Below are 27,387 nucleotides of genomic sequence, written 5' to 3'. Positions count from 1 at the left end.
GATTCTGCCTGGACAAATGCAAACTAATACATCTAGGAATAATTCAGAACGGATATTCAATGTAAGACATATTTGCAAAGCAATAGTGTCAAGAGAGGTCTGAGGTGACAGCAGAAATCAAAGGTGTGTTTGCTACAAGATATATTGCTTGACAGGAAAGTAACATTAGCCTGCCTTCCCAAAGGACATCACATCATTAAACAAGGAGTGTATGTATCCCCTGTTCTGTATGAAACGGTCAACTGTTCTGTATGAAATAGACTACTTCTGTCCTTGGCACCTTAGTACCAGAAACATCAGTCAGAGGAGAAAAACAAATGATTTAACAGGCTAGAGAAATTTCATCCATGGATTCCACTTATAATTTTCACTCAAAACTAGAACACAAAATTCACTACTCATTAAATAGGAGTTTCACTCTAATATATTGAATAAAAATTTAGACAGTGATTTAGTATTTACATTCCTTCATATGATGAGACCCTACAGACATGCAATAGGAATCTATTGATTATATAGGTTAATGAGAGCACTAAGCATCTTTTTTGGGGAAAAAGACCCAAGAGAGAGATTTGAAAAAGAAAGAAAAAAAATCACTGACCTGCTGTGACCTTTGTCTACAGGAAAAATGCGAACAGATTTATCAAAGCTGGCAGATACAAATTCTTTCCCAGTGGGGGAGTAATCCACATCAAGAACTGCAGACACATGATCCATGTGAACCATTACAGACGAGTCAAGAAAGCGCATGTCAAAGGTATATAAGCTGTAAAAGAAATTTGCAATTTAAAAGCAGGCACCATGCTTTAAATACTATCTCATATAAACACATGAAAAAGATTAGTGCTTTTCAGATACCAATTTCCAAATAAACTGAATTATCAAACGCATGTCATATCGCCATACATTTCTTCTAAGTACATGATTATATGCACTCACAAAGCTCAGCTTTTAGATCCTAGGCCCTAAAGCTGTTTATTTCAAGCCAGACAACTGCTAATAAAGCATGAAAAGAAACTTAGGACTTGAAGAAGGGTACAGAACACATACTAGCTGGTAGGTTTAGCTGTACTGCTGGAGTTAGGATTCCTTCCCTGTTCCTACAGGAAAAGGGAGTCTCCATTACTCTACTTCTCCCTCAGCCTGTTTTTGGATCTCTGGCTCAATCTGCTTCATAAGCTACCACATCGTCGTCCTCCACTCTGCCCACCTGCAGACTCAAACGTACCATCTACAACTGCTGAGGCCTTGGCTACACTCACACTTTACAGCGCTGCAACTGGGGTGTGAAAAAACACCCCCCTGGGCGCTGCAAGATACAGCGCTGTAAAGCGTCAGTGTAATCAGGGCAGCAGCGCTGGGAGCGCGGCTCCCAGCGCTGCACGCTACACCCGTAAGGGATGTGGTTTACATGCAGCGCTGGGAGAGCTCTCTCCCAGCGCTGCTGCTCTGATTACACTCACACTTCAAAGCGCTGCCGCGGCAGCGCTTTGAAATTCCAGATGTAGCCATACCCTCAGTGTTTCTCACACTCCATTTGACACACCTTCTGCCCTGCCTGCCACCCTTTCTTCTCCGCTACAATGCCCTCATTTTCGTCAGGTCTACACTATACATTTATATCAATATAACTAAGTCACTCAGGGGTGTGAAAAATCCAACCCCGAGCCACGCAGTTAATCCAACCTAACTCCTGGTGTAGACAGCGCTTTGTCGATAGGAGGGCTTCTCTCATCAACATAATTATCGCCTCTAGCAGAAGTGGATTAACTACACCAACAGGAGAAGCTCTCCCATCAGCATAGTAGAATTTTCACTGAAGGCAGGCCAGCCAACTCCACAGATTTTCCCAGTAGGAGCCTACAGGGAAATCTTTGCCTGCTTGGAGAATGGGGACGGGAACCAATCTCCTGCAGAATGTAGGATGATTAGAATGGCTGCAGATGCTATGGGACAGCCTGGGCCCCCAGCATGTGGAGCAGCTACTGACTTTGCAGCTTCATTCTGGTTCCTAGCGTGCTGGTCCTCCTGCCCTCAAAGCAAGGTGGTGGGAAAAAAATTCTCTGTGTGGCCACCTCTAGGCTGACAAAAATACGAGGGAAAGCCATTTAGTATTGAACTGGATTGGGGATGTGCATGTGTGTAAAGTGTCTTTATTTTATTTTTTTAAAACAAAATACAAATTTAAGGGAGGGGGAGTGTGGTTTGTTTGTTTTTTAAAATAAAATCCCTGGCTTTTGGGTCTGTTAGTTAAAAATAAAATTGGATTGAGATTATCTTTTTATAATGAATAAAATTGGTTTACGGGAGAAGAATTTTTCAAACATAAGTTCATTATTAGTGACAGCGAGGAGTGTATTTGAAGAATGAAATGGTCTTTGAGGGAAAGAAGAATGATGTACTTTGGCAAAGAGAAAGAAAAAGCACTGGGGTTTCTCCCTAGGGCGACCTCTCTCTTTCCTTTCCTGTATCTAAGTATATCTATGCACATTTACATATGCAGATTTACATAAATCTGCCTCCTATTATTTTTGTTTTTGCAACACTGGCAGGTATGACAAGGTCTCTAATTAGTGAGACAAAGTGGCCGAGGCAGTATCTTTTATTGGACCAACTTCTGTTGGTGAGAGAGACAAGCTTTCCAGCTTCCATAGAGCTCTTCTTCAGGTCTGGGAAAGACACCCAGGCTATGTCTACACTACAAAATTATGTTGACCTAAGTTACGTAGGCATACAGCCACCACAGTAATTAAACTGCTTTTGCGTATGCACACTACATTCCTTGCGTCACTGGTGACAGTCCTCACCAGGAGCACTTGTACCAATTGTATGGTCTGTGTGTCTGCATCACCTTTGTAACTGCATCAAGTTCAAATCCATCTTTAAAGCCTTCCCCTTTTTTGATCACTTCCTCCTGCTAAACACATCCCTCATTTATGTGCCTCACCACAACTGTCTTCTGCTTTCTTCCACTTCATCCTTTACATATGGAATGCCCTTGAGTGGGCTCACAAGGCCCAGACTCCCAATTCAAATACCTACTCAAGACCACTTTCAGCCACGTCATCTACAAGACAGACAGTAATGACTTGCTAGAGCTGAGGAAAGGATAATTAGTATGTGGTTTAAAAAATAAAAAAAGATGCATCCTGTAGCACCACACCACCTGGCCTCTCCTCCCCACACATAACATTCATACGGAGTTTTTCTTGATTGTAAATAGCGTGCAGCAGGGACTGTCTTCCTAAATTTGTGTCCAACATTTTGCTCCCTCTGAATACTACTTTAATACATACAGAAACAGCAGTAAATTGCTGCACTGCAAGGTTCTGAATTGTATCAGTAAAAATGAAGTCTTGTTAATTTCATCCTGAAAAAGATAGCAGGAGTGGAACTTAAAAAAAAAAAAAAAAGCATCTTCACTTATACAGAAATTGGCTTACACCTCCCCAGTCACCAGGGAAAGCGCCCCAAAAGAGTGGGCAAGTAGATTTTTTCAAGCCCTGTCTAGATGGGTTTTGAGAAATTAGTAAGGGCTTGTCTACACATACAGTTATTCTGGAATAGCTACTGTACTTTAAATTCACACCCTACCTAAATCTAAATTAACTTTGCACCCAAGCCCTAAACTTTCAAATATGAAAAAGACAGAACTCTTCACAGAGAGAACCTGACACATATCAATCTGTAACAACTAACTGGATTATTAATGTGCATAGTGCCAGCATTCAAGGGTGCTTTATAGACACTGATACAGAACATTTATTGCAGCTAATATTAAGCTATGATCTTTACCCTCTTCACCACAGATGGATAGATAGCTGGAATTAATTTGATGCATAGTCTTTTTTCTTATGTACTTTTTCCTTCTGAATTCTCCCACTCACACCTGCTACTCCACTATTTAATTAACTAACGCTTGTACAATGTGTTGAAGATATACAACAGTACACAAGCACTATTACCCACTGTATTTTTTTAAACACAAATTAGAGGAATTAATAGTGGTTGCCAACTTCATAAAGTTTTGACCACTTCAGTGGTGCTACAAGCTATGAGATGTACTAAACTGCTTAAGAGGCCTTACTTTTCCCATCACGTGAATAAGGAATAAATAGAGCATCCAATGTATGCCCCTTTTCAAGTACATGGCCAGTTACCGGTTCTTTGGAAGAGTATTCTCAAGAAGAGTCACTATATTAATGTATTCTAGAATAAAGCGGTGATCTCTGGTTTTGGACCACTGGCTCCTTGGAAAGAAAGGTATGAAGTGCATCTAGAGTGCTTCTGGGTTTAAAACACCATTAGAGAGAGAAAAGGCTTTTTTCCAACATTAGGTTGACTGTTCAAGTGGCCAATGCCATCCAAAAATTTAAAAAAAAAAAAAAAAAAAGTGCTTTAGGAGACAGGAAGAGCTAGCAAATGATAAGTACTAAAACCTTTTGTAGAAAAAAGAAAAAAAATCGAGACTTTTTTTTTTTTAAAAAAGATATGTTCATGCCAAAATAGCTGATTAGCACACTATGCCAGGACTCATGATAGCTGGCAAGTAAATAAGCACTTCCATTGCGCTGGTGGCTGGATCAATGATGTTTAATTTCCAAGTGCCACTGTAGGTTACACTTACATCAACTCACTTTTTCTTATTGTGAGCTAAAATGGTGACCGAAGAGCTGTCATCTTATATTCCCATTTCCTTCTCCTACAGAAATAGTTACTCTGATTTTGATGATCATGCATAACTTTCAGTGCAGATAAGTTACATAGGCATATCAAGGACAGACAGACCTTGTAAATATATGAACAGCGGATTTAGTTTGAGAAAGCAAGTTCAGAGTACAACAGTAGCTGGTGGGTACATAGTACTACAGCCCTCCGTAGTAGTACTATCTTTTGGTCTTGCAAAGGCAGGGGACAAATCATGCAGTCTTTCAATACTCTCACTGAGTTAAAGCCAAATAAGGTCTGCTTCAATAGGCCCTTAGAGAACAAAATGGTGGCTAATTTTTAGTAAAAGACAATGTATTAATTCCAGCTACTGATTCATGTGGAAAGAGTGGTATGTTACTTAATACAAGCTTTATATCCAACAAACCTATGATTCTCTAATTAGTCATTTACTTAAGTGACTCAAACATAAAATGTGAAGAGATTTTATAAAAATAAGATTTAGGTAAATAAACTAAACAGGGATCACCAAAAAGTGAGATCATGCTTACTTGTGGTCCTCATTTGCTGAAGTGAAAATAAAAGCTTCCATGGGGTTCCAACAAAGTGTATTTGTCCTCATGTCCAAGATAACCTGAAGGAAGTTACATGTTACTACATCGTTATAAGTAATAAATAGTGGCCATTCTCCACACACATCAAATCTCCAAACACCTCTGGGAAGCAGGTAAACAATTCCATTCTACAGATGCAGAAACTGAGGCAGAAGGGTGAAGTGACATACCCAAGGCCATAGAGCATTTCAGTAGCAGTGCAAGGATTAGGACTCAGGAATTCCTGTCCCAAATTATGAGGTCTTTCCTTCAGATTATGCTGCAATTAAGTTCTCTGTAGAGACATGTCATGTAACAAGGGCTTTATGCCATGCCATGCTGCCCTCTACCCAGGGAATACCATATCTGAGCTGGTCCACCAAGCTACTTTTAAATTTCCCCTGTAGGCCCACTTCTTCCATAATACCAACAGGAACCTTTCAAATCTATTATCTATTCAATATATTTATTTCTTTAAAAGACATCTTTAATGGATGATGAAATGGATTAGTCTTACTAAGTAATCACATAAAATTAGTACTGCCCTGTCCTTTCTGCAACTACTCTTCGCCCCAGTTGTTATCTTCTTACTATGGCAGAAATTATTGTTCATTAATTCCTCAGGCCAAGATGATACCTTGTCTGCTTTGAGAAGTGCCTACCAGTTTTTGGGTCGGTGCAGTTAGTATAATACCATAGATATACTAAGTAAAAATGGGACCTGTACCGCTGGCAATAAGTTGCTTCACGAGTCAGAAATTTTGCATCCTGAGCTTGTGAAAACCACATGGCCACAGAAGAGACCAGCTTCATCTTAAAGTAGTAGAGATGGAGCTGACAGCTACCCTCGTAAGACAACCCACACATTTTGCTGATAGCCAATTAGGAAGCCATGTGTTCTATTCTCCTACCCTGAAGTGGAGTCCTGCAAGTGTAAAGACAGCTGGGGAATTGCTGGGGGAGGAGGGAAAAAAAAAAGTCATCTGTCATGTGGTAACAGAGTTAGCCCTGGTCTCTGCTGAGGCTTGGAGGAGCTTCCAACCACTATATCAAGAGAGTTATTTGCACACAGTGATTCTTCCTGCCACATATTAAATGGATAACTACACAGAAGTTATTAATAAGTGAGCAATTCAAACAGAATGTTCGCAACTCAGTGGGTCAACTCTAATCCTAGTCAAAGTTTTGTATTTAATCTTTATTCTCTCTCTCTCTCTCTCTCTCTCTCTCTCTCCCCCACCCCTTATTATAGGTGGATGAAAATTTCAGGGTCTTCAACTAGTTAACAGTAAGTGAATACTGCATGGCTTACATCAAAGTCACAAAAATAAATTTATAGCCAAATTTTTATTACATATATAATCAATATTCAAAATTTAAAATTTTGGTAAAAAAGTAACTATTTGGTATTACTGGTGAATCAGAAGTGGCTAAACATTTGTTGGTTTTGATTTGGGTCTTAGTATGGGTAACTCCCTCTCAAAAGGAGCCAGATTTGGTCAAAGTCTATGCCTTTGCCTCCTGTTTCACAATAGTTCTTTTCCAACTGAATGTCTAGTATATCTTGAGTCCACTGTTTCATACACGGCATCATTCTACACTTTTCAAGTAAAAACACCAACTAAACAAACAATGTTACCATACATATCTAATATTACGCCTGACCACAGCTGGAGAAATCAGTCTGGGGCTTGAAGAGATTTGAGTTACTGTGGATGTGATTTTTCACACAGCCACTACAGCCAGGGCCAGCTCCAGACACCACCGCAGGAAATCTGGCATCTCTGTCTGATAATCAGGCCAGGAGTTCATCCATTCACAGCCACTTTGTTTTAAAGATAGCACAGATTTTTCTACTGATTATTTCTCTCTCAAAAAATAAATCATTTTCAAAGACTTCCAGATATTCTTGAATTGTATCATCAATGTACGACTTATCTTTCTTCAGCAGCAGTGCTTCTAGTTTTGAATTCCTTTTTTTTAAAAACTGTTTTTCTATAAGAAAACAGCACCTCATCATAATTGCTTTAAAAGTTTCTCATCTGCAAGCCAGGATTTTGTAGCAGAGTTTTTTTAATTTTACCTCCTATCACAGTTTTATATTTACTATTGCTAAAATAGTTTAGCCACACAGAGCTCTTATCATAGAATATCAGGGTTGAAAGGGACCTCAGGAGATCATCTAGTCCAACCCCCTGCGTTATAGGTGAAACTGCGTTATATCGAACTTGCTTTGATCTGCCAGAGTACACAGCCCCGCCCTGCCGAAGCACTGCTTTACTGCGTTATATCCAAATTCGTGTTATATTGGGCGGCGTTATAACGGGGTAGAGGTGTAATACTACCAAGACTAAGAACTTCTTTTAAGTATGAAAAATAAACAATAATGATGGCTTGGAATAGAGTGAATGTAGAGCTATAGTTGCCTCCCACTGAAAGCACTCTCTTACATACTAGAAATCATGAAGTATTTCCATTCTCTTACGAGACCTATTCTGCTGTCAGGATTTTTTAAAATCGATTAATTTATTTTAAATCAAAGAGCAGATATACTGTTCTGTTAGGACTTTCCAGGCAGATTATTTTGGATCATCACTGAGGATCTACTGATCATTCTGTGCTTGTTTCCCCAGACAAGGCTCCCACTCACATCAACAACAGATTATTTTTTTTTTGTGGGGACAGACTGCATAATATACCATAGGGACTCTCAGTGCATAACAAATAGCCAGAACACTGCGCTCCCATAGAAGCAAAAATGTCATCAAGCTGAGTCAGTCTTTGAACCCAGTAACCACATTATTGGTTCATAAATGCTCAACGGTGAATTAACTTACATTTAATGGTTTGCCTAAAACATGAGTAGGCAACCTATGGCACGTGAGCTGATTTTCAGTGGCACTGACACTGCCGGGGTCCTGGCCACCGATCCTGAGGGCTCTGCATTTTAATTTAATTTTAAATGAAGCTTCTTAAGCATTTTAAAAACCTTATTTATTTTACATACATACATACATACATACAACAGTTTAGTTATATATTACAAACTTATAGAAAGAGACCTTCTAAAAATGTTAAAATGTATTACTGGCACGCAAAACTTTAAATTAGAGTGAATAAATGAAGATTCAGCACACCACTCCTGAAAGGTTGCCGACCCCTGGCCTAAAATGTTTTTGTAAAGGCAAGTGACAACTCACATGTTGTGTATAAAATAATTTATATAAATATAAATGTTATTCAACAAAGTATTTATTCAGTTTTAACTAGAAATGTATCAATCATACCATTTAACTCAAGCAAGCTCAAGAAAAACTTGTCATTTCCATTTGTAAAATATATGTAAGCTCAATTTTTCAGCATGGCTTAAACTGGATCTTCTTTTCTGAGTGAAAATCTTTTAAAAGTTAAAAAAATTACTTTGTCTCCCCCTCTGGCAAGAAAAAACATCACGTGTCGGAGCACTGCATTAAATGAACACAACTAAGGGCTTGTCTACCACACCGGGCGGGGTCGATCTAATATACACAACTTCAGCTATGCAATAGCAGAGTTGAAATCGACGTATTTAGATCTACTTACTGTGGTGTCTTCACTGCAGCAAGTCGACAGCTGACGCTCTCCCGTTGACTCCGCTTGCTCTTCTCATTCTGGTGGAGTACTGGAGTCAACGGGAGAGCACTCAGCAGTCGATTTATCACATCTATACTAGATGCGATAAATTGACCCCTGCTGGATTGATCGCTGTCCGCCAATCCGGCAGATACTGTAGACAAGCTTTAAGACTCTTATGTCCAGTCTGACATCATTCACAATGATTTACAGAGAGAGTATGACAGCCAATTTGAAATGAAAAGAGGACCCTTTTTAATCCCTTTGCATGGCTTAAATCATAAAAATTTACACTCCAGATTAGGCTAAATTAAAGAGGTGACACTCACAGAACTCCCACTTGGTCCAAAATCCCCAACGCTTAGTATGTCAGGGACTTACTTGAAACTGTCTGGGGCCTCTCCATGCTAACATGCTACTTAAGTGTTGATTAGCAGTTTTGGTAATAGAGCAACATTTTATGAACAAAATCATTAAAACAGCAAGAAAACAAAAAGTTACCTTCTTTAATGGAGTTGATTGCCTCATGTCATACAGCACAATATTTCTGTCTGAAGCACAGCTTCCTAAAAGATGCGTCTAAAAAATAATCATGCCATTATATCAGGTACTACCTTCTAAAGTTATGAAAACAAAAAAAATAGGACAGTGAGTATATATTTTACACTAAATATTTAAGCAACTATTTTGCTAACTTAAGTACAGACAGAACCACTTTTTTCCAATATGACTCTTAAAATTTTAAGAAAATTGTTTGAAGAAGAGCAATCATAGAACAGAAACATGATCTAGAACCTTCTTTGACAAAACAAAATGTTGGTGTCAAATGTGTTCTATTTGCTTTAACCATTAGTAAAAGGGTTCACTTTTCTTTATTTACAGCTGAACAGTCAATCCGAGAGCTTTTCTCAGAAATAGCTTTGTTTTTGCCAAACAGAAATCAGAATCAATCCATTTTTCCCTACTTGTAAAGTGGTAATTCTCTCACATATTCACCAGCTAATCTAAAGGACAGTACATCCAAAATTCCCCTTAACACGATGTTGGTCATTGATTTAGTATGTATACAAAAGGCTATCTTTAGTATTATCTACTGAAGCAACATCACCACTTTAAATCAAATTAAAAAAGAAAGCTATAACAGGTGTTAAAAGTACTGTTTTGGAAATTTACAGTTGCAACAAACAGTTGGAGAGTTTCATATGAATCTCTGAATGTTAATATGATTTAAACCTCGTATTGATCAAATAAAATATTCACATATAGTATGTATAAAGAACACATTACCTCAATTGGATTAAATTTAACGCTGCTGATGCTATCAACACCCCATGTCAAAGAGCATATGGGACTGTTCCTTTGTTCATCCCAGATGTCTACTTGATGCCCACAAGTTGCAAATACAGCTTCCTTCCAATGGTGATCAATGCCTGTGTACAGTGTCTTTAAAGGCAAAAAAATTAGTTACAGGAATGATCAATTCCACTTTGTATAACAAGTTTTTCAAGTTGTTACATTATTTAAATTACTGATGACCAAATTGTCACCCCTTGCTGAGCAGTTAACATGTTGTAGTCTTTTACATTTAGCTATTTTAAGAATATTGTAGCCTTTAATTTTTTATTTGCAAGTTCTTCTTTGTAAACTTTCATTGATGATATTTATAGTGAAACCTGTATTAAGTGGTCACCAGTCTGAGTGAACATTTTAATTTGAAGTACAACATATTAAAAAGTGTGGTAATATAACCTACACACACAAAAAAAGAAACCCTTAAAAATGTTTAATATATTTCCAGAGGCAGTCAAATAGGTCCCATATGTTACACAAAAGTGTATAGCTGAATCTTGTTAGCAATTTTCCTTATGGCTGTACCCATAATTCATTTTAAAATCTCTCTCTAGCTCACATACAAAGATAACCCACCAAAACATGTGCACTGTGGTAGAGGATGCCATGAAAACCATTTTTTTTTTTTTTGGCATCTCATGGCTGCAGGCCAGAAGGAACCATCATCATATAGTCTGATCTCTTGTATAATGACCTATGATAATTTCACCCAGTTAACCCAATATTGAGCCCAATAACTTCCATCTAACTAAAGAATAACTTGTATTTGACTAAGGCATCCAGTTAATAAAATGACATCAAGAGATGGAGAATCCACCACTTGAATAGGTAGTTTTTTCTAATGGTTAACCACCTTCACAGTTAAAAATCTGTCCTAATTCGAATTTCTCTGGCTTCAGTTTACACCCACCAGTTCTTGCTATGCCTCTCTCTGTTAGAATAAAGATCCCTTTAGTACCGGTATTTTCTTCCCATGAAGGTACTTATATACTGTATTCAAGTACTCTCTCAATCTTTTTGATAAGCCAAACAGATGGAGCACTTTAAGGGCTTGTCTTCATAGTAACGTTAACTAGACGTATAACTCAAGAGCCACCTCTAACCTAACTCCCCTCCACACATACATAAGAAGGGCCCTACTTGGTCAGACAAAAGGTCCATCTAGCCCAGTATCCTGTCTTCTGACAGTGGCCAGTGCCAGGTGCCCCATAGGGAATGAAGAGAACATGTAATCTTCAAGTGATCAATCCCATCGCTCATTCCCAGCTTCTGGCAAACAGAATGGACCTCTCCTCCATGAATTTATCTAGTTCTTTTTTGAACTCTTATGGTATTGGCCTTCATAACATCCTCTGGCAAGGAGTTCCACAGGTTGACTGTGTTTCGGGTGAAGAAATACTTCCTTTTATTTGTTTTAAACCTGCTGCCTATTAATTTCATTTGGTGACCCCTAGTTCTTGCGTTATGAGAAGCAGTAAATAACACTTCCTTATCTACTTTCTCTACACCAGTCATGACTTTATAGACCTCAATCATGTCTCCCCTTAACCATCTCTTTTCCAAGCTGAAAAATCCCCGTTTTATCACTCTCTCCTCATATGGAAGCTGTTCCATACCCCCAATTGCTGTTTAATTTATTAATTTGTTCCAAAACCTCCTCTAATGATACCTCAACATGGGACAGTTCCTCAGATCTGTCAGCTAAAAAGAATGGCTCAGGTTTGGGAATCTCCCGCACTTCTTCAGCCATGAAGACCGATACAAAGAATTCATTCAGTTTCTCCACAATGGTCGTATCCTCCTTGAGTGCTATTTTAGCACATCTATCGTCCAGTGGCCCCACTGGTTGTTTAGCAGGCTTCCTGCTATAACTTTTTGAGTCTTTGAAAAATATAAAACATTCCCAGGAGAAAATGCAGAAAATGTAAATCCCAGACCCACAATCAATCAGCTTCCACCCCACTAGTTGATGCTTAAGTAACCTAAGTAGTAACAAGAAAATAGAAGTGTGAAACCAAAACTAAAGTTTTTATACCTTTCCAAGAATTGTACGCAGTGGTTCTTCTTTTCCTCCATATCCCGGGCCTTCCATTTTCCACTGCTTCACAGTTTTATCATCACCAACCTAGAAGTATTGGAGAAAATGTATACAGCTAGCTCTTTCAGTATTTAACATACATGTATTCTATTTACAAGATTCAAGTTCCTATGTTATGCAACTACCCAAACCATTTTTTTTCCTCCTCATGACACTTATCTACTTCAGAGCAGTGGATACACATTCCATTGTCAGTAGATGGACATGCAAGATTTTTGTTAACAAGAGGACCCATCAACTCATTCTGTTCTCCATACTTCATTCTTTTCACTGTTAGATGTTAGTCCTGTTTTCATTTGAACACCAAACACTGATATTTTATCACAGGCAGTATATGTGCACTTGAACCCATTATACTTGATATAAAGTGACAATGAAAGGATGTCTTACTGACAGAACTTTGACTTTACTCATTCATCTGAAACCATCTTGAATCATAGTAACTATTAACGTCTTTCAATTAACACAGTTTACCATCAAACTATCATCAAAACCAGTATGTAAAATAACATACTCAAATTAATTGAGCTGCCCTTATTAAAGGGAGAACACCAGAAAATTCTTGGTTAACAAGAAACAGAAAAGGATAGGTTTGTAATATAAATGGAGTTTAGTGGACATTATTCCTAAATATTACTGACATTTTAAACATTCTACCATAGAGAAGCTCACCAAATGATTACAATAAGTTTCTGATTGGAAAATCAATGTGGAAGTACACTCTATAAGTCATACCAACATTATACTTACAGTGAAGAAAGAGGTACCACAAAAGCGGGTACATATCCCTCGTACAAAGCCCTCATGCGCTTGTAAAGTACGGATGCATTCTCGTTTGGTCAAGTTCCAAATTTTAACCTGTTAAAAGCATACCAAAACATTTTTCCATTTAGTAGTTTTCTAGCTGTAAGATGTTATGAAAAGTCATGTCAAATGGCACCATCAGTCTGAAATCTAGCTAGTTTTAGACAATGCATTCCAATGAGTTTGAAACAAACCTTCCCCTGAATATCCATGTCTATTTTTTGTGGGCTTACAATCACATTTCCTTTATATTTTTTTAAAAATTATTTATTGAAGTGAGTGTCACCCCTACCGCTAGCAAGAATTCAATTTTACAAACCCAGTACTGGAAGCTGCTCCACATGAGTACACCTGCTTGCAAGATAGGGACCATAGAAAGTGCAGTGTAAGAATTTACCGTATAGCACTGTTCCTATCCAAGAGTTCATGATATTTTTAAAAAGTTGTAATCTCTCACTGTCCACAAACAAGTTTTTAGAAATTTCACTGTGAGTCACCAATGATCTAGCTCCTTATATAGCCACACTACAACATAGTAGTTGTAAAAGACGGTTACTCACCTTTGTAACTGTTGTTCTTCGAAATGTGTTGCTCATATCCATTCCAGTTAGGTGTGCGCGGCGCGCATGCATGTTCGTCGGAAGATTTTTACCCTAGCAACTCCAGTGGGTCGGCAGGTCGCCCCCTGGAGTGGCACTGCTATGGCGGCAGATATATACCCCTGCCGGCCCGTTCGCTCCTCAGTTCCTTCTTGCCGACTACTCCGACAGTGGTGAAGGAGGGTGGGTGTGGAATGGATATGAGCAACACATCTCGAAGAACAACAGTTACAAAAGTGAGTACCGTCTTTTCTTCTTCTTCTTCTTCGAGTGATTGCTCATATCCATTCCAGTTAGGTGATTCCCAAGCCTTACCTAGGCGGTGGGGTCGGAGAGAGATGTCGCAGAGTGCAACACGGCAGAGCCGAAGGCTGCGTCATCCCTAGATTGCTGGACCAGGGCGTAATGGGAAGCGAAGGTGTGGACAGAAGACCAGGTTGCTGCCCGGCAGATTTCCTGAACGGGCACGTGAGCCAGAAAAGCAGCCGATGAGGCTTGAGCCCTGGTGGAGTGTGCAGTCACGTGGCCCGGGGGGGGCGTGCGCCAATTCATAACAGGCATGGATGCAGGACGTTACCCACGAGGAAATCCTCTGGGAGGAGACGGGTAACCCCTTGACACATTCCGCCACCGCAACAAAGAGTTGGGGGGTTTGCGGAATGGCTTAGTCCTCTCTATGTAAAAGGCAAGTGCCCTACGGACGTCCAGTGAGTGCAGCTGCTGCTCCCTGCAAGACGAATGGGGTTTTGGGAAGAAGACAGGTAGGAAGATCTCCTGGTTAACATGGAAACCCGATACCACCTTGGGGAGGAAGGCTGGGTGTGGTCTCAGCTGCACCTTATCTCTATGGAACATGGTATACGGGGGATCTGCCATGAGGGCTCGAAGCTCCGAGACCCTTCTCGCTGAAGTGATGGCCACCAGGAAAGCGGTCTTCCATGAGAGGTAGAGAAGAGACCAAGTCGCTAATGGTTCAAATGGAGGGGACATGAGCCGGGTCAGAACCATGTTAAGGTCCCAGGTAGGGGCAGGGCAGCGAACCTGGGGGTAGAGATGCTCGAAGCCCTTAAGGAATCTACTCACCATAGGGTGAGAGAACACCAAGCGGCTATCCCAGCCTGGGTGAAAGGTGGAGATGGCCGCCAGGTGAACTCGGAGAGATGATATCACCAGGCCCTGTTGCTTGAGAGACCATATGTAGTCCAAGATTTGAGCAATGGAGACCTCGGTGGGAAAGAAACTCCGTTTCGCACACTAGCAGGTGAAGCGTTTCCATTTGGCCGAATACGTCGCTCTAGTGGAAGGCTTCCTGCTGCCCAGGAGCACTTGCCGCACTGGGGTAGAGCAACGGAGCTCAGACCGGGTCAGCCACTCAGGAGCCACGCCGTGAGGTGGAGCGATTGAAGGTCCGGGTGATGGAGCTTGCCATGGTTCTGAGTGATCAGGTCCACATGAAGGGGAAGCGGGACAGGGTTGGCTATGGAAAGGTCCAGCAGCATGGAGTACCAGTGCTGCCGAGGCCACGCTGGAGCTATCATGATCAAGCAGGCCCTGTCCCTGCGCACCTTCAAAAGGACCTTGTGGATGAGCGGAAACGGTGGGAAGGCATGAGCAGGTGCGTCGTCCACGGAACAAGGAAGGCGTCCGCCACCGAACCCGGTGAGAGGCCTTGGAAGGAGCAGAACATCTGGCATTTCATGTTCCCGTGGGATGCGAAGAGGTCCATTTGGGGAAACCCCCACCTCCGGAAGAGCGAGAGAGCAACATCCGAGCGAAAGGACCATTCGTGGGACAGGAAGGACCTGCTGAGATGATCCGCCAGCGTGTTCCGCACCCTCGGGAGAAAAGACGCGATGAGGTGAATGGAATGGGCTATACAGAAGTCCCAAAGTTGTAAGGTCTCTTGACACATGGGGGAGGATCTCGTGCCGCCCTGCTTGTTTATATAATACATGGTCGTCGTGTTGTAGGTGAACACCAAGACACAACGGCCCTGCAGATGGTGACGGAATGCTTGACAAGCAAGGCAGACCGCTCTCAACTCCCGGACGTTGATGTGGAGGGCTAGGTCGCGAGGTGACCACAGGCCTTGTGTTTGCAGGAGCCCGAGGTGAGCCCCCCAACCCAGGGAGGAGGCATCTGTTGTCAGGGACACCGAGGGTTGGGGTGGATGGAACGGAGCCCCACACAAACCACAGAAGGGTCCAGCCACCACTGAAGGGAGTCCAAGATGCCTTGTGGAATTGTGACAATCATGTCGATTGGATCTCTGACCGGACGGTATCGGGCGTTGAGCCAGGACTGAAGGGGTCTTAGGCGGAGCCTTGCATAGTTCGTTACGAACGTGCAGGCTGCCATGTGGCCCAGGAGGGTAAGGCAGGTGCGCACTGAGGTTAGGGGCGCTGCTTGCAGTCTCCGTATGATGGCTGCCAAAGTTTGGAACCTTGAGGGAGGCAGAGAGGCTGTGGCAAGGGTGGAGTCCAGGGTGGCGCTGATAAACTCTATCCGCTGTGTGGGGATTAGAGTTGATTTCTCCACATTGATCAGTAGGCCTAGACTTACGAACAGGTTCGTGACCATGCGGATGTGCCTGAGGACTTGCGCCTCGGAAGTCCCCCGGATAAACCAGTCATCCAGGTAGGGGAATACGTGAATATGACTGCAGTGAAGGTGGCCGATGACTACAGCCATACACTTGGTGAACACTCTTGGGGCTGTAGATAGGCCGAACGGGAGGACCGCGAATTGGAAATGTTGCCGGTTGACCACAAACCGGAGGAACCTCCTGTGGGGTGGGAAGATGGCTATATGGAAGTAGGCATCTTGCACGTCGAGGGCGGCGTACCAGTCTCCAGGATCCAAGAATGGGATAATGGTCCCCAGGAATACCATACGGAACTTCAACTTTAGTAGGTATCTGTTGAGTTCCCTCAGATCGAGAATAGGTCTGAGACCTCCCTTGGCCTTGGGGATTAGAAAGTATCGGGAATAAAACTCCTTGCCCCGCTCGAACTCGGGAACCTCCTCTATGGCTCCTTTGGCGAGGAGCGCTCGCACCTCCTGTAGGAGGAGTTGCTCGTGAGAGGGGTCCTTGAAGAGGGACGAGGGAGGGGGGGTGGGAGGGAGGATTTAAAGCAAATTGCAGGTGGTATCCAGATTCCACCATGCGTAAGACCCAGCGGTCCGATGTTAGCTGGGACCACGCAGGGAGGAAAAAGGAAAGACGGTTGGAAAAAGGAGGGGATGGATCCATTAACGAAACTGATGCAACGTCCTCGGGCGCACCTTCAAAAGAAAGGTTTGGGCCCAGAAGAAGGCTTGGAGGGGTTCTGGTTCTGGCCCCCTTGGTTGCCGGATTGTCTGCTGCGACCATTCCTGCCTCGCCGCCTGGCAAAGTCCTGCCTTTGCTGGGGCTGGGGGAAGGGCCGGCGTTGCTGCTGTGGCCGGAAGGGTCTGCGCTGGGTAACAGGTGTATGCATCCCCAAGGAACGCATAATGACCCTATTGTCTTTTAGGCTTTGCAGCCTAGGGTCAGTCTTGTCAGAGAACAGGCCTTGGCCCTCGAATGGGAGGTCTTGGATGGTATATTGGAGTTCCGGGGGAAGGCCGGAGACCTGCAACCATGAGATACGGCGCATAGTATCGCCAGATGCCAGAGTACGCGCAGCTGAGTCCGCAGCATCTAGGGCAGCCTGCAGGGAAGTTCTCGCGACCTTCTTGCCCTCATCAAGGATCGCAGAGAACTCCTGACGTGCGTCCTGAGGGAGCAGCTCCTTAAATTTGTCCGCTGCGGCCCAGGTGTTGTAATTGTAGCGGCTAAGGAGGGCCTGCTGATTAGAGACGCGGAGCTGGACGCCCCAGCAGAGTAGGCCTTGCAGCCAAGTAAGTCCATGCGTCTCGCCTCCTTGGACTTTGGGGCTGGGGCCTGCTGACCATGTCGCTCCCTCTCGTTCACAGATTGGACAATGAGGGAACAAGGGGAAGGGTGGACATACAGGTATTCATACCCCTTTGAGGGGACCATATATTTACGTTCCACCCCTTGTGCAGCGGGGGGAACAGAAGCTGGAGACTGCCAGATGGTAGTGGCGTTGGCTTGGATGGTTTTAATAAACGGAAGGGCCACCCGAGTGGGGGCATCCGCTGACAATATATCCACCACCGGATCTTGTATCTCCGAGACCTCCTCAGCCTGCAGGTTCATGTTCTGTGCAACACGCCTGAGGAGGTCCTGGTGCACCCTAAGGTCAAGCGGATGCGGGCTGGTAGATGACGTCCCAGCCACAGCCTCGTCCGGAGACGATGACGAGGAGAGACCCGGGAGGAGTGGGTCTGCGGAGGGCTCTGCCTGAAGGACTGCGTCCGACTCCGCAGGGGGTTCAGGGTCTTGAGGCAGGGACAACCTTTCCTCCGCAGTAGGAGGAGGAGGACGAGGACGGGAAATCGTGGCCTCAAGAACCCTGTGCTCCGAGACACTGGAGCATGAGGGACCCAGCTGAAGGCCTTGGGCTTGATGGTACGCCCAAGGTGTCCAGAACCCCCACTGCTGCGGTCCATGCTCTTGGGGTTGGGGTTCGTGGAACAACATGGTAGGGACATCTGTGTCCGGGGCATATAGGCTATCCGCCTGGGAGGACACAGACGGCTGGCGAGACGGCCGGGGGGCGGGGGCGATCGAGGTTGGTACGGGCCCCTTGCCCCCGTTAGTGGAGACCTTCTTGGTGCCGGAGACCGGTACCGGGAGTCATAACGGTGCCGAGACCGTGACCAGGACCTGCCACCCGCTCGGTGCCGGGAGGGATCGGGAACGCCGATGGCGCGAGCGGCTGCGGGAGTCCCAGTGCCGATAGCGGTGGCTAGAACCGGAACGGTGCTGAGAGTACCGGGAGGTGGATCTGCGCCGCGAGTACGACTGGTACCGCCGTGGTGAGCGGTGCCGGGACTGTGAGCGGCACCTCGACCGAGATCTTCCACGGGACCTGGAGCGGTGCCTAGGTGGAGATCGGTGCCAGCTCGTCAACTCCAGGGAGGGAGGTCTCATGGCTGCCGGTTTGCCTCTAGATTGAAGAACCCGCACCGGTGGTGCCGGGGGTTGAGGCAGAGCAGACTCTGTCATCGCGATCAGGTCCCTGGCCGACGAGAATGTCTCTGGCGTAGATGGGACCGTCAGTTCTACCACAGGTCTCCCCGGGGAGCTCACCAAGACCGGACTCAACGGACCTCTCGGGCCCGGAGTCGACAGCATTACTGGCGTCAGGGCCGCGGCAGGAGTCGGTGCCGGGCGGTCCGCACGAGTCTGCGTCCCAGGAGTGGAAGCCACTGATGTTCTTCTGTTGGGACCCAGCGCCGGGGAAGGCCGGTGCCGAGGCGTCTTCGCGGTGCAGGCGCGGTCCGGTGCCGGCACGGTGTCGGCACCCGGCGCCGAAGAAGGAAGGTTGAGAGCTGCCTCCATGGAGGAGAGAGTCTTCAATCGATGGTCTCTCTTCTTCTTGGTCCGCAGCTTGAAAGCCTTACAAATGCGGCACTTCTCGGATATGTGCGATTCCCCAAGGCACTTTAGGCAGGCGTCGTGGGGATCGCTTGTGGGCATCGGCTTTTTGCAGGCCGAGCACGGCTTGAATCCCGGCGACCCAGGCATGAGCCCGGGCACCGGGTGCGGGGAAGGGCTAGAGCCCAAACCCACTAAACTATATATACAATAATTAATTGACAACTATGAACTAAATACTCTATACACTAACGATAACTATATACAACAAGTGAACAAGGAGAAGCTAGGTACGTGGAGGACAGCTATGCCGCGCTCCACAGTTCCAACGACCGACATGATGGTAAGAAGGAACTGAGGAGCGGACGGGCCGGCAGGGGTATATATCAGGCGCCATAGCGGCGCCACTCCAGGGGGCGACCTGCCAACCCACCAGAGTTGCTAGGGTAAAAATTTTCCGACGAACATGCACGCGCGGCGCGCACACCTAACTGGAATGGATATGAGCAATCACTTGAAGAAGAACTTCTGGAATTCAGGTACCGTTGAGACTTTTCCACTGCCTTTGGATACATAAAATTACACAAAAGAAGAGAATATGCAGAAAATTTGTTTCTGAGAAAAAGTAGAGGCAGCTTATAAAAATGAGAAAACCAAGAGAATAATCTTTAGATCCAATGCAAAAAATTTCATTTCATTTCAAATGTTCTTTCACGGCTTATTGGAAAACAACAATACTTTTGCAGTTGTACAGTTTTATAGTGAACATATTAAGTCAGCATTTTTTGATTACTTCTCCAATATCTGTTTATCTCTAATAAATATTTCTGTTTCAGGCTTTTTCAGAATCCAACTGAAATGAATAATAAAAATGTACTTAGATTTTATATTTTATTTTGTGTTAATGCGCAAGACCTCTTCCATTCTACAATGTCGAGTCCTGAAATGTTTCCTATACATTTATTCCCATGGTTCCAATTAATTTCCCTCCCCTTTTTCTAAAATTTGTTCCTCGATAATTGTGTATATAATACCCACAAATAGTGGAAAATGAATGACCATAAAAGGAAACAATTACGACACTGTGCACAAAGTAAATCAAGTGAGGTGGCATGGAAAATGAGGTGTTTATTCTGTAACTGTTTCTAATTATCACAGTAGTTTTATTTGCTACCTATAACAATACAAAAATAGACAGTCATATTTAAGATTTGTGCTATACGAACAGTAATGGATAGATTGCCTGCTCTATGCAGAAGCTTAAAAATGACAGCTGTGAACAAAGGCACAGGACAAAAATACAGAAGTCAAATTTTACCAGGGAAAATTGAAAGAAACTCTGGCAAGTCAAGTGTAAAAGTATAATTAGTCAGGACAAAAAAGAACAAATATGAAATTGCAGAGCTAACTGTGGCATGTAACCTATCACGGAAATCAGCCTCTGCACCAGATGACGGGAGGATAGCTAATGTAATGTCAATTTTTTTAAAAAGGCTACAGAGGCGACCCTAGTAATTACAGGCCAGTAAACCTAACTTCATTACCAGGCAAAGTGATTGAGTCTATGGTAAAGAACAGAATAATCAGACACACAGATAAACACAATATGTTGGGGAAGAGTCAACACAGTTTTTGTAAAGGGAAATCATGCCTCAATCAATTAGAATTTTCAAAGGAGGTCAACTAACATGTGGACAAGGATGATCCAATCGATACAGTGTGCTTGGACTTTCAAAAAGATTTTGACAAGGTCCCTCACCAAAGGCTCTTACGCAAAGTAAGCGGTCATGAGATATGCGGGAAGATCCTGTCATGGATCAATGATTGTTTAAAAGATAGGTAACAAAGGGTGGGAATAAATGGCCTGTTTTCACAGTGGAGAGAGGTAAATAGCAGGGTCCTCCAAGGATCTGGCCTGGGATCAGTGTTGTTCAATATATTTATAAATGATCTGGAAAAAGGGGTAAACAGTGAAGTGGCAAAATTTGCAGATGATGCAAAATTTGCAGACAATACATAACTACTCAAGATCGTTAAGTCCTAAGTAGACTGCAAAGAGCTATAAAAGGATCTCACAAAACTGGGTGACTTGACAACAAAATGGCAGATGAAATTCAATGCTGATAAATGCAAAGTAATGCACATTGGAAATATAATTCCAGCTATTCATACAAAATGATGGGGTCTAAATTAGCAGTTACCGCTCAAAAAGAGATCTTGGAGTGATTGTTGACAGTTCTCTAAACATCCACTCAATGTGCAGAGACAGTGAAAAAAGCTAACAGAATGTTAGGAACCAGTAGGAAAGGGACAGATAAGACAGTAAATATCATAATGCCATAAATCCATGGTACGCCCACACCTGAAACACAGTGTGCAGTTCTGTTTGCCCTATCTCAGAAGAGATATTAGAAATAGAAAAGGTACAGAAAGGGGCACAAAAACAATTAGGGGTACGGAACAGCTTCCAAATGAGGAGAGATTAAGAAGACTGGGAATGTTCAGTTTAGAAAAGAGATGACTTAGGCAGGATATGGTAGAAGTCTACACACCAGACATGATTTTGGAGTAAGTGATAAGGAAGTGTTATTCACTGTTTCACATAACACAAGAACCAGGGGTCACTCAATTAAACAGGTTTAAAACAAACAAAAGTACTTCTTCGCACAACACACAGTCAACTTGTGGGACTTGTTGCCAGAGGATGTTGTGAGGGCCAAAGATATAACTAGGTTCAAAAAAGAAGTAGATAAGTTCATGCCAGGTCCATCAATGGGTATTAGTCAGAATGGTCGGGGAGGAAACCCCATGCTCTGGGTAGTCCTAAACTTCTGACTGACCGAAGTTGGGACTAAACAACAGGGGATGGATCATTCTTTAATGCCCTGTTCTGTACATTCCTCTGAAGCATCTGGCACTGGCCACAGTTGGAAGACAGGATACCGGGCTAGATGGACCACTGGTCTGACCCAGTATGGCCATTCTTATGCACAAAATATTTAAAAAAAAGTGGGTTTTTTTTGTTTTTTTTTTTTTTTGCAAATTCACTTACCTCTCCATCACAGGCCCCAGAAAGTACTGTAGATAAACTCTGTGGATGCTTAGCCATACAATTAACTCCATCCCTGTGACCATCCAGCGAAGCAAGGAAAGGTTTTGCAAACACACGTTCTAATTTTGTTGCATTCAGGGCTCGCACATACTCTCGTGGAACCTCAAACGGATGCAATGCAGGATCATAGTTTCTTGGAACTGGAATAAGATGGATAATCGTAAGAACCCATAACATCCTCTGTGGTGCAAGTTAGGTTGAATTAAGATAAAGTCCCCTTTGATTTTCCCTACCATTCTGGAAACAATACATTTTCCTGTAACACTGGAATTTCTGTCACCTTGATAACTGCAAAGTGAGCTGTAGGATCACCTGCTACTGAAATGTTTAAGTTTAGAGTTAGTCCTACTAGCTTTTTTTAAATTAAGAAGTTAAAAGGACAGTGTCAAGTAATGTTTAAAAGATCATACTTTTACATTAGACTTCTAGCTATCAACATTTGTCTTATATTTCAAAAAGAGCTGAAATTCAAATGCCCATAATTTAACTAAACTTTGGATTTATGCTAGTTACGTGAGCAGGCTAGGAACAGAAAGTTAAAAGGCTCGATTGTCAAGAGACATTACCTGCTCAAAGAACCAAAAACAAAGCCAGTATTGAGAATACCAATGGACAAGGATATTTTGTAATTATTTTGTTTCTTCCACGCTGTTGTGGTTTTCAGTCCTTCCCTTCCCACCCACAAGAATAAGGGATTAATAATTTTCATGCTATCTGCAGCAAGAACTAAATGTCATGTGTTGTTAATACACACACACACACTCCACTATATAACCACAACTCTAGCCATCTAAAGGCTAGTTGTGGTTCTAAATACCTATGGCTATGCCTACACTACAGCCAGGATCGATGCTTTGAGATCGATCCACGGGTGGTTGATCTAGTGAAGACCAGCCAGATCAACAACAGATCGCAGATCATTTTCCAGGCGACCCCTGTACTCTACCCCCAACAAGAAGAGTAAGGTAAGTCGATGGGAGAGACCCGGTGGTAACTTGACCTAACGTATGTCAACTCCAGCTACATTATTCACATAGCTAGAGGTGCACAGCATAGGTCAACTTACGGTAGTGTAGTGTAGACATAGCCTATGAGACCTCGTCTTCTGCACAACCAAAATAGCCTCTGGTCTAGTTGAGGTAGATGACCATGACTTCTACCCCCACTTCTTCCAAAGAGCAAAAATATTTCCCTGCATTTTATAACACTTATTACTGAGCAAGATACCATATCCCTACATTATGAGACTTAGTTTCTTTCTTACCCTATTATACAAATGAGATAACTGAGGGGCAAAGAGTTTGCATACATTCATATCTGACAAAGCTGGGAAAAATCATACAAATCGAATATAAAGTGGAAGACTCAAATCTCATCCACTAGACCAGTCATTTTCAACCAGAGGTCTGGGGCCCCCTGGGCGTCCACGAGCAGGTTTCTGCGGTCTGCCAAGCAGGACCTGTGTTAGACTCGCTGGGGCCCAGGGCAGAAAGCCCTGCCATGTAGGACTGAAGCCCTGGGGCCCTGGGCCCCAACACCTGGGGCGGAAGCAGAAGCCCGAGCAACTTAGCTTCACGTGGCATCCTGTGGTGTGGGGTTCTGGGCAACTGCCCTCCTTGCTATCCCTTAATGACTTTGAATATTACTCCTGAGGGCATTTTGAGCCAAAAAATTACAAATTCTGCACACAATATTTTAAAATTTTGCAAATTTTGTCAAACAAATGCAGAGGCTCCAGCATGGAATTGGGGAGCACAGGCCACTGGCTGCACAGAGGTGGGAGATCACTGTGCAGCTCCCCCGGGACACTGACTCAACATGAGGCTACACCTAACCTGACACAGCGTAAGAACTGGACCTGCCCCAGAACACCTCAGGGTCCTGTCCCTCTGTGCCAGGTGCAGGCAGGCAGGCCTAGCAAGTGTGAAAGGGCTCAGTATGGGGGGAATCTAGGTGTGGGGTGAGAGGGTTCTGTGTGGGGCAATCTGTGTGTGGGCGGCTCAGTGGGGGAGCGAGCTGAATGCACAGGGGTTTGTTGGGGGGTTCTGGGTGCAACAATAATGGGACTCTGCAGGGGGGTCCAGATGCAGCTGGTCATGGCTCAGTAGGGTGTGGATCCAGGTACAGGTGTCTTGTCAGAGTGGTCCAGGTGCAGTGGAAGTGAGGCTCACCAGGGAAGTTCTGTGTGTGTGTGGCAGGGGTTAGGCTTGGCAGGAGGGTCTGGATGCACGGTGGTTGGGCGGATAGGGGAGCAGCTCCCTGTACAGTGATCCCTCCCCCTGCAGCTGAGGAGCAATGGGTGCAGGAAGGGCAGAGTTGCAGAGCTTCCTACAGCCAGGGGAGAAATCGGGGGTGAGTCTGACACAACCCTGGGTGCCACGCAGGGGAAAAGGAAGTCCGATCCTCCTCAGCCCAGCCAGGACTAGCAACTGAGCCTGATGCTGGGTAGGCATCACCAGCTGGGTCTTCCTCAGTCCTGTCCTCTGCCCCACAGTGATTAACTTCTCTGTCTGCTGCCCTGGGCACCCAAAATAATACTGCTGGGGAGGGTCACATGACCGCTCTTGTAGCTTGCCTTTGCTTCCCCATCAGAAAGACATTTTTCTGCAGAGAAGCAAAGAAATCTGTGGGGACAAATTCTGCGCATACACAGTGGTGAAGAATTCCCACAGAAGTATTACATGCAGAAAACCATTTGTGGCGGCACAGGTGGGCAATGGAGTTTTTATAGTATGTTGGCAGGGCCTCAGAAATAAAAAGGTTTAGAACCCCTACATTAGACCACGTTCACAGCGTCTCTCAAAAAGAACGTGTCAAATCTGACCAGGACAAGACTGTCCGTAACATGGTAATATTCTGACACACCCATCTTTACTAGATGCCATTGGATCCATAGATAAACAAGCACTACATAAGGGCAAACTATCACTGAAAAATAAGTAGCAGGCTGGAGTCATAACTCCCAGACCCTTCCTCTAACCTCAGGGTAGCCAATTAATTTTTGTCAATGTCCAAATTTCTTGGTTAAGGTACAGTCAAGGTCCAGACTCCAGAGAAAAATAGTAACAAGTAATAAGTAAATGAAAATATTTCAGAGTCCATTCAAAACATCTGGTGGTCCAGATTTGGCCTGTGGGCCGCCTGTTGAATATCTCATCTAGATCATGATCCATATCAAGAATCAGAAACAGAACCCTGCATTCCCAATTCCCAATACATTATCGGGGCATGTCCTTATATAGAAAGAGGCAGTCCTTTTCTTATGGTGTAATGCAGAACATTATACACCTGTCTAAAAAAATAAATGCACAAGATGAAAACTCAGCCTGGGAAATTTAACAGAAAAATATATCCCTACACTAAAAGAATATTGATGCTCCAAAGCGAAGCATTCAACTGTTCGGAAATGTCAAAGTTAAGCTAGTATACATATCCTTAATTCTGATATCCTATTCACTAGCATTAGACACCATGATCACAACTATTTTTTCCATTAAGACCCCTGACTCATTCAGAACACAGTTTCAGTGGTGAATGAGTTCTTGTTGGGAGTAAGTTGAACGATAGATAGTGGCACAGACTGCAGAAAGCGAATGTAGTGTGTTCTGGTGAAGGTACTTGGGCAGGACCCGGTAGAATGAGTTTCTAATCCAGGCTTTGACACAGACTTTCTATGCCATGGTAAGGAAATTACTTAAACCAGACTTTGCAGAGGAGAACACTAATTTTATGTTCCTCAACTTCTAAGTATCCAATCTGAAACATCAGGAATCTGATTTTCATTCTCAACTCTGACTGAAGTCAATAGGAACTGCATTTCTGTATCAGGTCATAGGTGCCTTGGGCAACAAGCTACTGAGCTATCCAAAATCAGCAGACACTTTTGTAGGTGTTAGCTTTAACCTCCCTGAATGTCATTTACTAATCTGTAAAGCCTGCATAATAATACCTCCCTGTCTCACTCAGGTGTTGAGATGGTAAATTCATTAGTGTGTGAAATGCTCACACAGGACAACAAGGAGAACCACAGAAGAGCACAAACATCCTCAGGCATTACAGCACTTGGAGGTGTGCAATGAGCGTGGCACCATCACTTGCACCAGACCAGGGGTAGGCAACCTATGGCACACATGCCAAAGGCGGCACATGAGCCGATTTTAGTGGCACTCACACTGCTCAGGTCCTGGCCACCGGTCCAGGGGGTGGGGGTGGGGCTCTGCATTTTAATTTAATTTTAAATGAAACTTCTCAAACATTTAAAAAACCTTATTGACTTTACACACAACAATAGTTTAGTTATATATTATAAAGTTATAGAAAGAGACCTTTTACAAACATTAAAATTACTGGCACACTAAACCTTAAATTAGAGTGAATAAATGAAGACTCAGCACACCCACACCACTTCGGAAAGGTTGCTGGCCCCTGCACTAGACAATGACACCAGATGCCAAAGCACAGTCCAGGCAGGCGCTGAATGGGGGCCGGGCGGCTGCCAAAACCAGCAGTGGGTCGTGACATATAAGGGGGTCAGGGAAGTCGGTTTGGCACTGCATCCGCCCCCGACAGTATTATCATTACTTACTTGCAGCCTGGGACGGCGCCACGTGTCCACGTGTGGGGCCCAGGCCCTGCTATGCCAGGCGCTGTACACACACGCACCCCAGTCCAAGGGGCTCCTAGGTCAGACCCTCGCCTAGCCCAGCACAAGGCGGGCCCCGGGGAACGGGGCTGAGCACCCGGCCGGTACACGCAGCCATTGCGCCAGGATCAGCCCAAGCCCCTGTCCGTCGCGCGGACCGAAGATTTCCCCAGCCAACCGCCTGCCCGCGCGCTCACCGCGCTGGAGATCCTGCTTGGTCTCGCGGATGTAATCATCGGGGTTCCGGCTCAGCACCTTCACCCTCATCCTGCCGCCGCGCCGCGCCGCGCCGCGCTCCTCACGGCGGCACAGACCGGAACCGGCCCGCCACGCTTCCGGGTCGAGTCAGCGCTCATTAGCCACACCCACCACCGGAAGAGCTCACGTAGGGCTCACGTGACACGCTCCCCAAACCCTACGT

General features: G+C 44.1%; 1 protein-coding gene across 2 annotated transcripts in view; it reads right to left on the bottom strand.

Moving 5' to 3' along the window:
• DCAF13 (DDB1 and CUL4 associated factor 13) overlaps positions 1-27,317 on the bottom strand; it is a 47,512-nt gene extending 20,195 nt beyond the window's left edge. Inside the window, exons 1-8 of one of the 2 annotated variants that reach the window (XM_050941051.1) lie at positions 27,164-27,317; positions 22,265-22,464; positions 13,072-13,179; positions 12,259-12,348; positions 10,161-10,316; positions 9,375-9,452; positions 5,220-5,302; positions 602-766 (exon numbers count right to left, since the gene is read on the bottom strand). In XM_050941051.1, the coding sequence (XP_050797008.1) occupies positions 602-766; positions 5,220-5,302; positions 9,375-9,452; positions 10,161-10,316; positions 12,259-12,348; positions 13,072-13,179; positions 22,265-22,464; positions 27,164-27,233 (950 nt within the window). In that variant the 5' untranslated portion in view covers positions 27,234-27,317. The remainder of the gene's footprint in view (positions 1-601; positions 767-5,219; positions 5,303-9,374; positions 9,453-10,160; positions 10,317-12,258; positions 12,349-13,071; positions 13,180-22,264; positions 22,465-27,163) is intronic. The other variant, XM_050941052.1, reaches the window with a different exon arrangement.
• Positions 27,318-27,387: the final 70 nt, after the last annotated feature.

Source organism: Gopherus flavomarginatus, chromosome 2, assembly GCF_025201925.1.
Source record: "Gopherus flavomarginatus isolate rGopFla2 chromosome 2, rGopFla2.mat.asm, whole genome shotgun sequence".
NCBI classification, from domain to species: domain Eukaryota; kingdom Metazoa; phylum Chordata; order Testudines; family Testudinidae; genus Gopherus; species Gopherus flavomarginatus.
The sequence above is the reverse complement of the archived record's forward strand: the minus strand, read 5'-3'. Positions and strand labels throughout refer to the sequence as shown.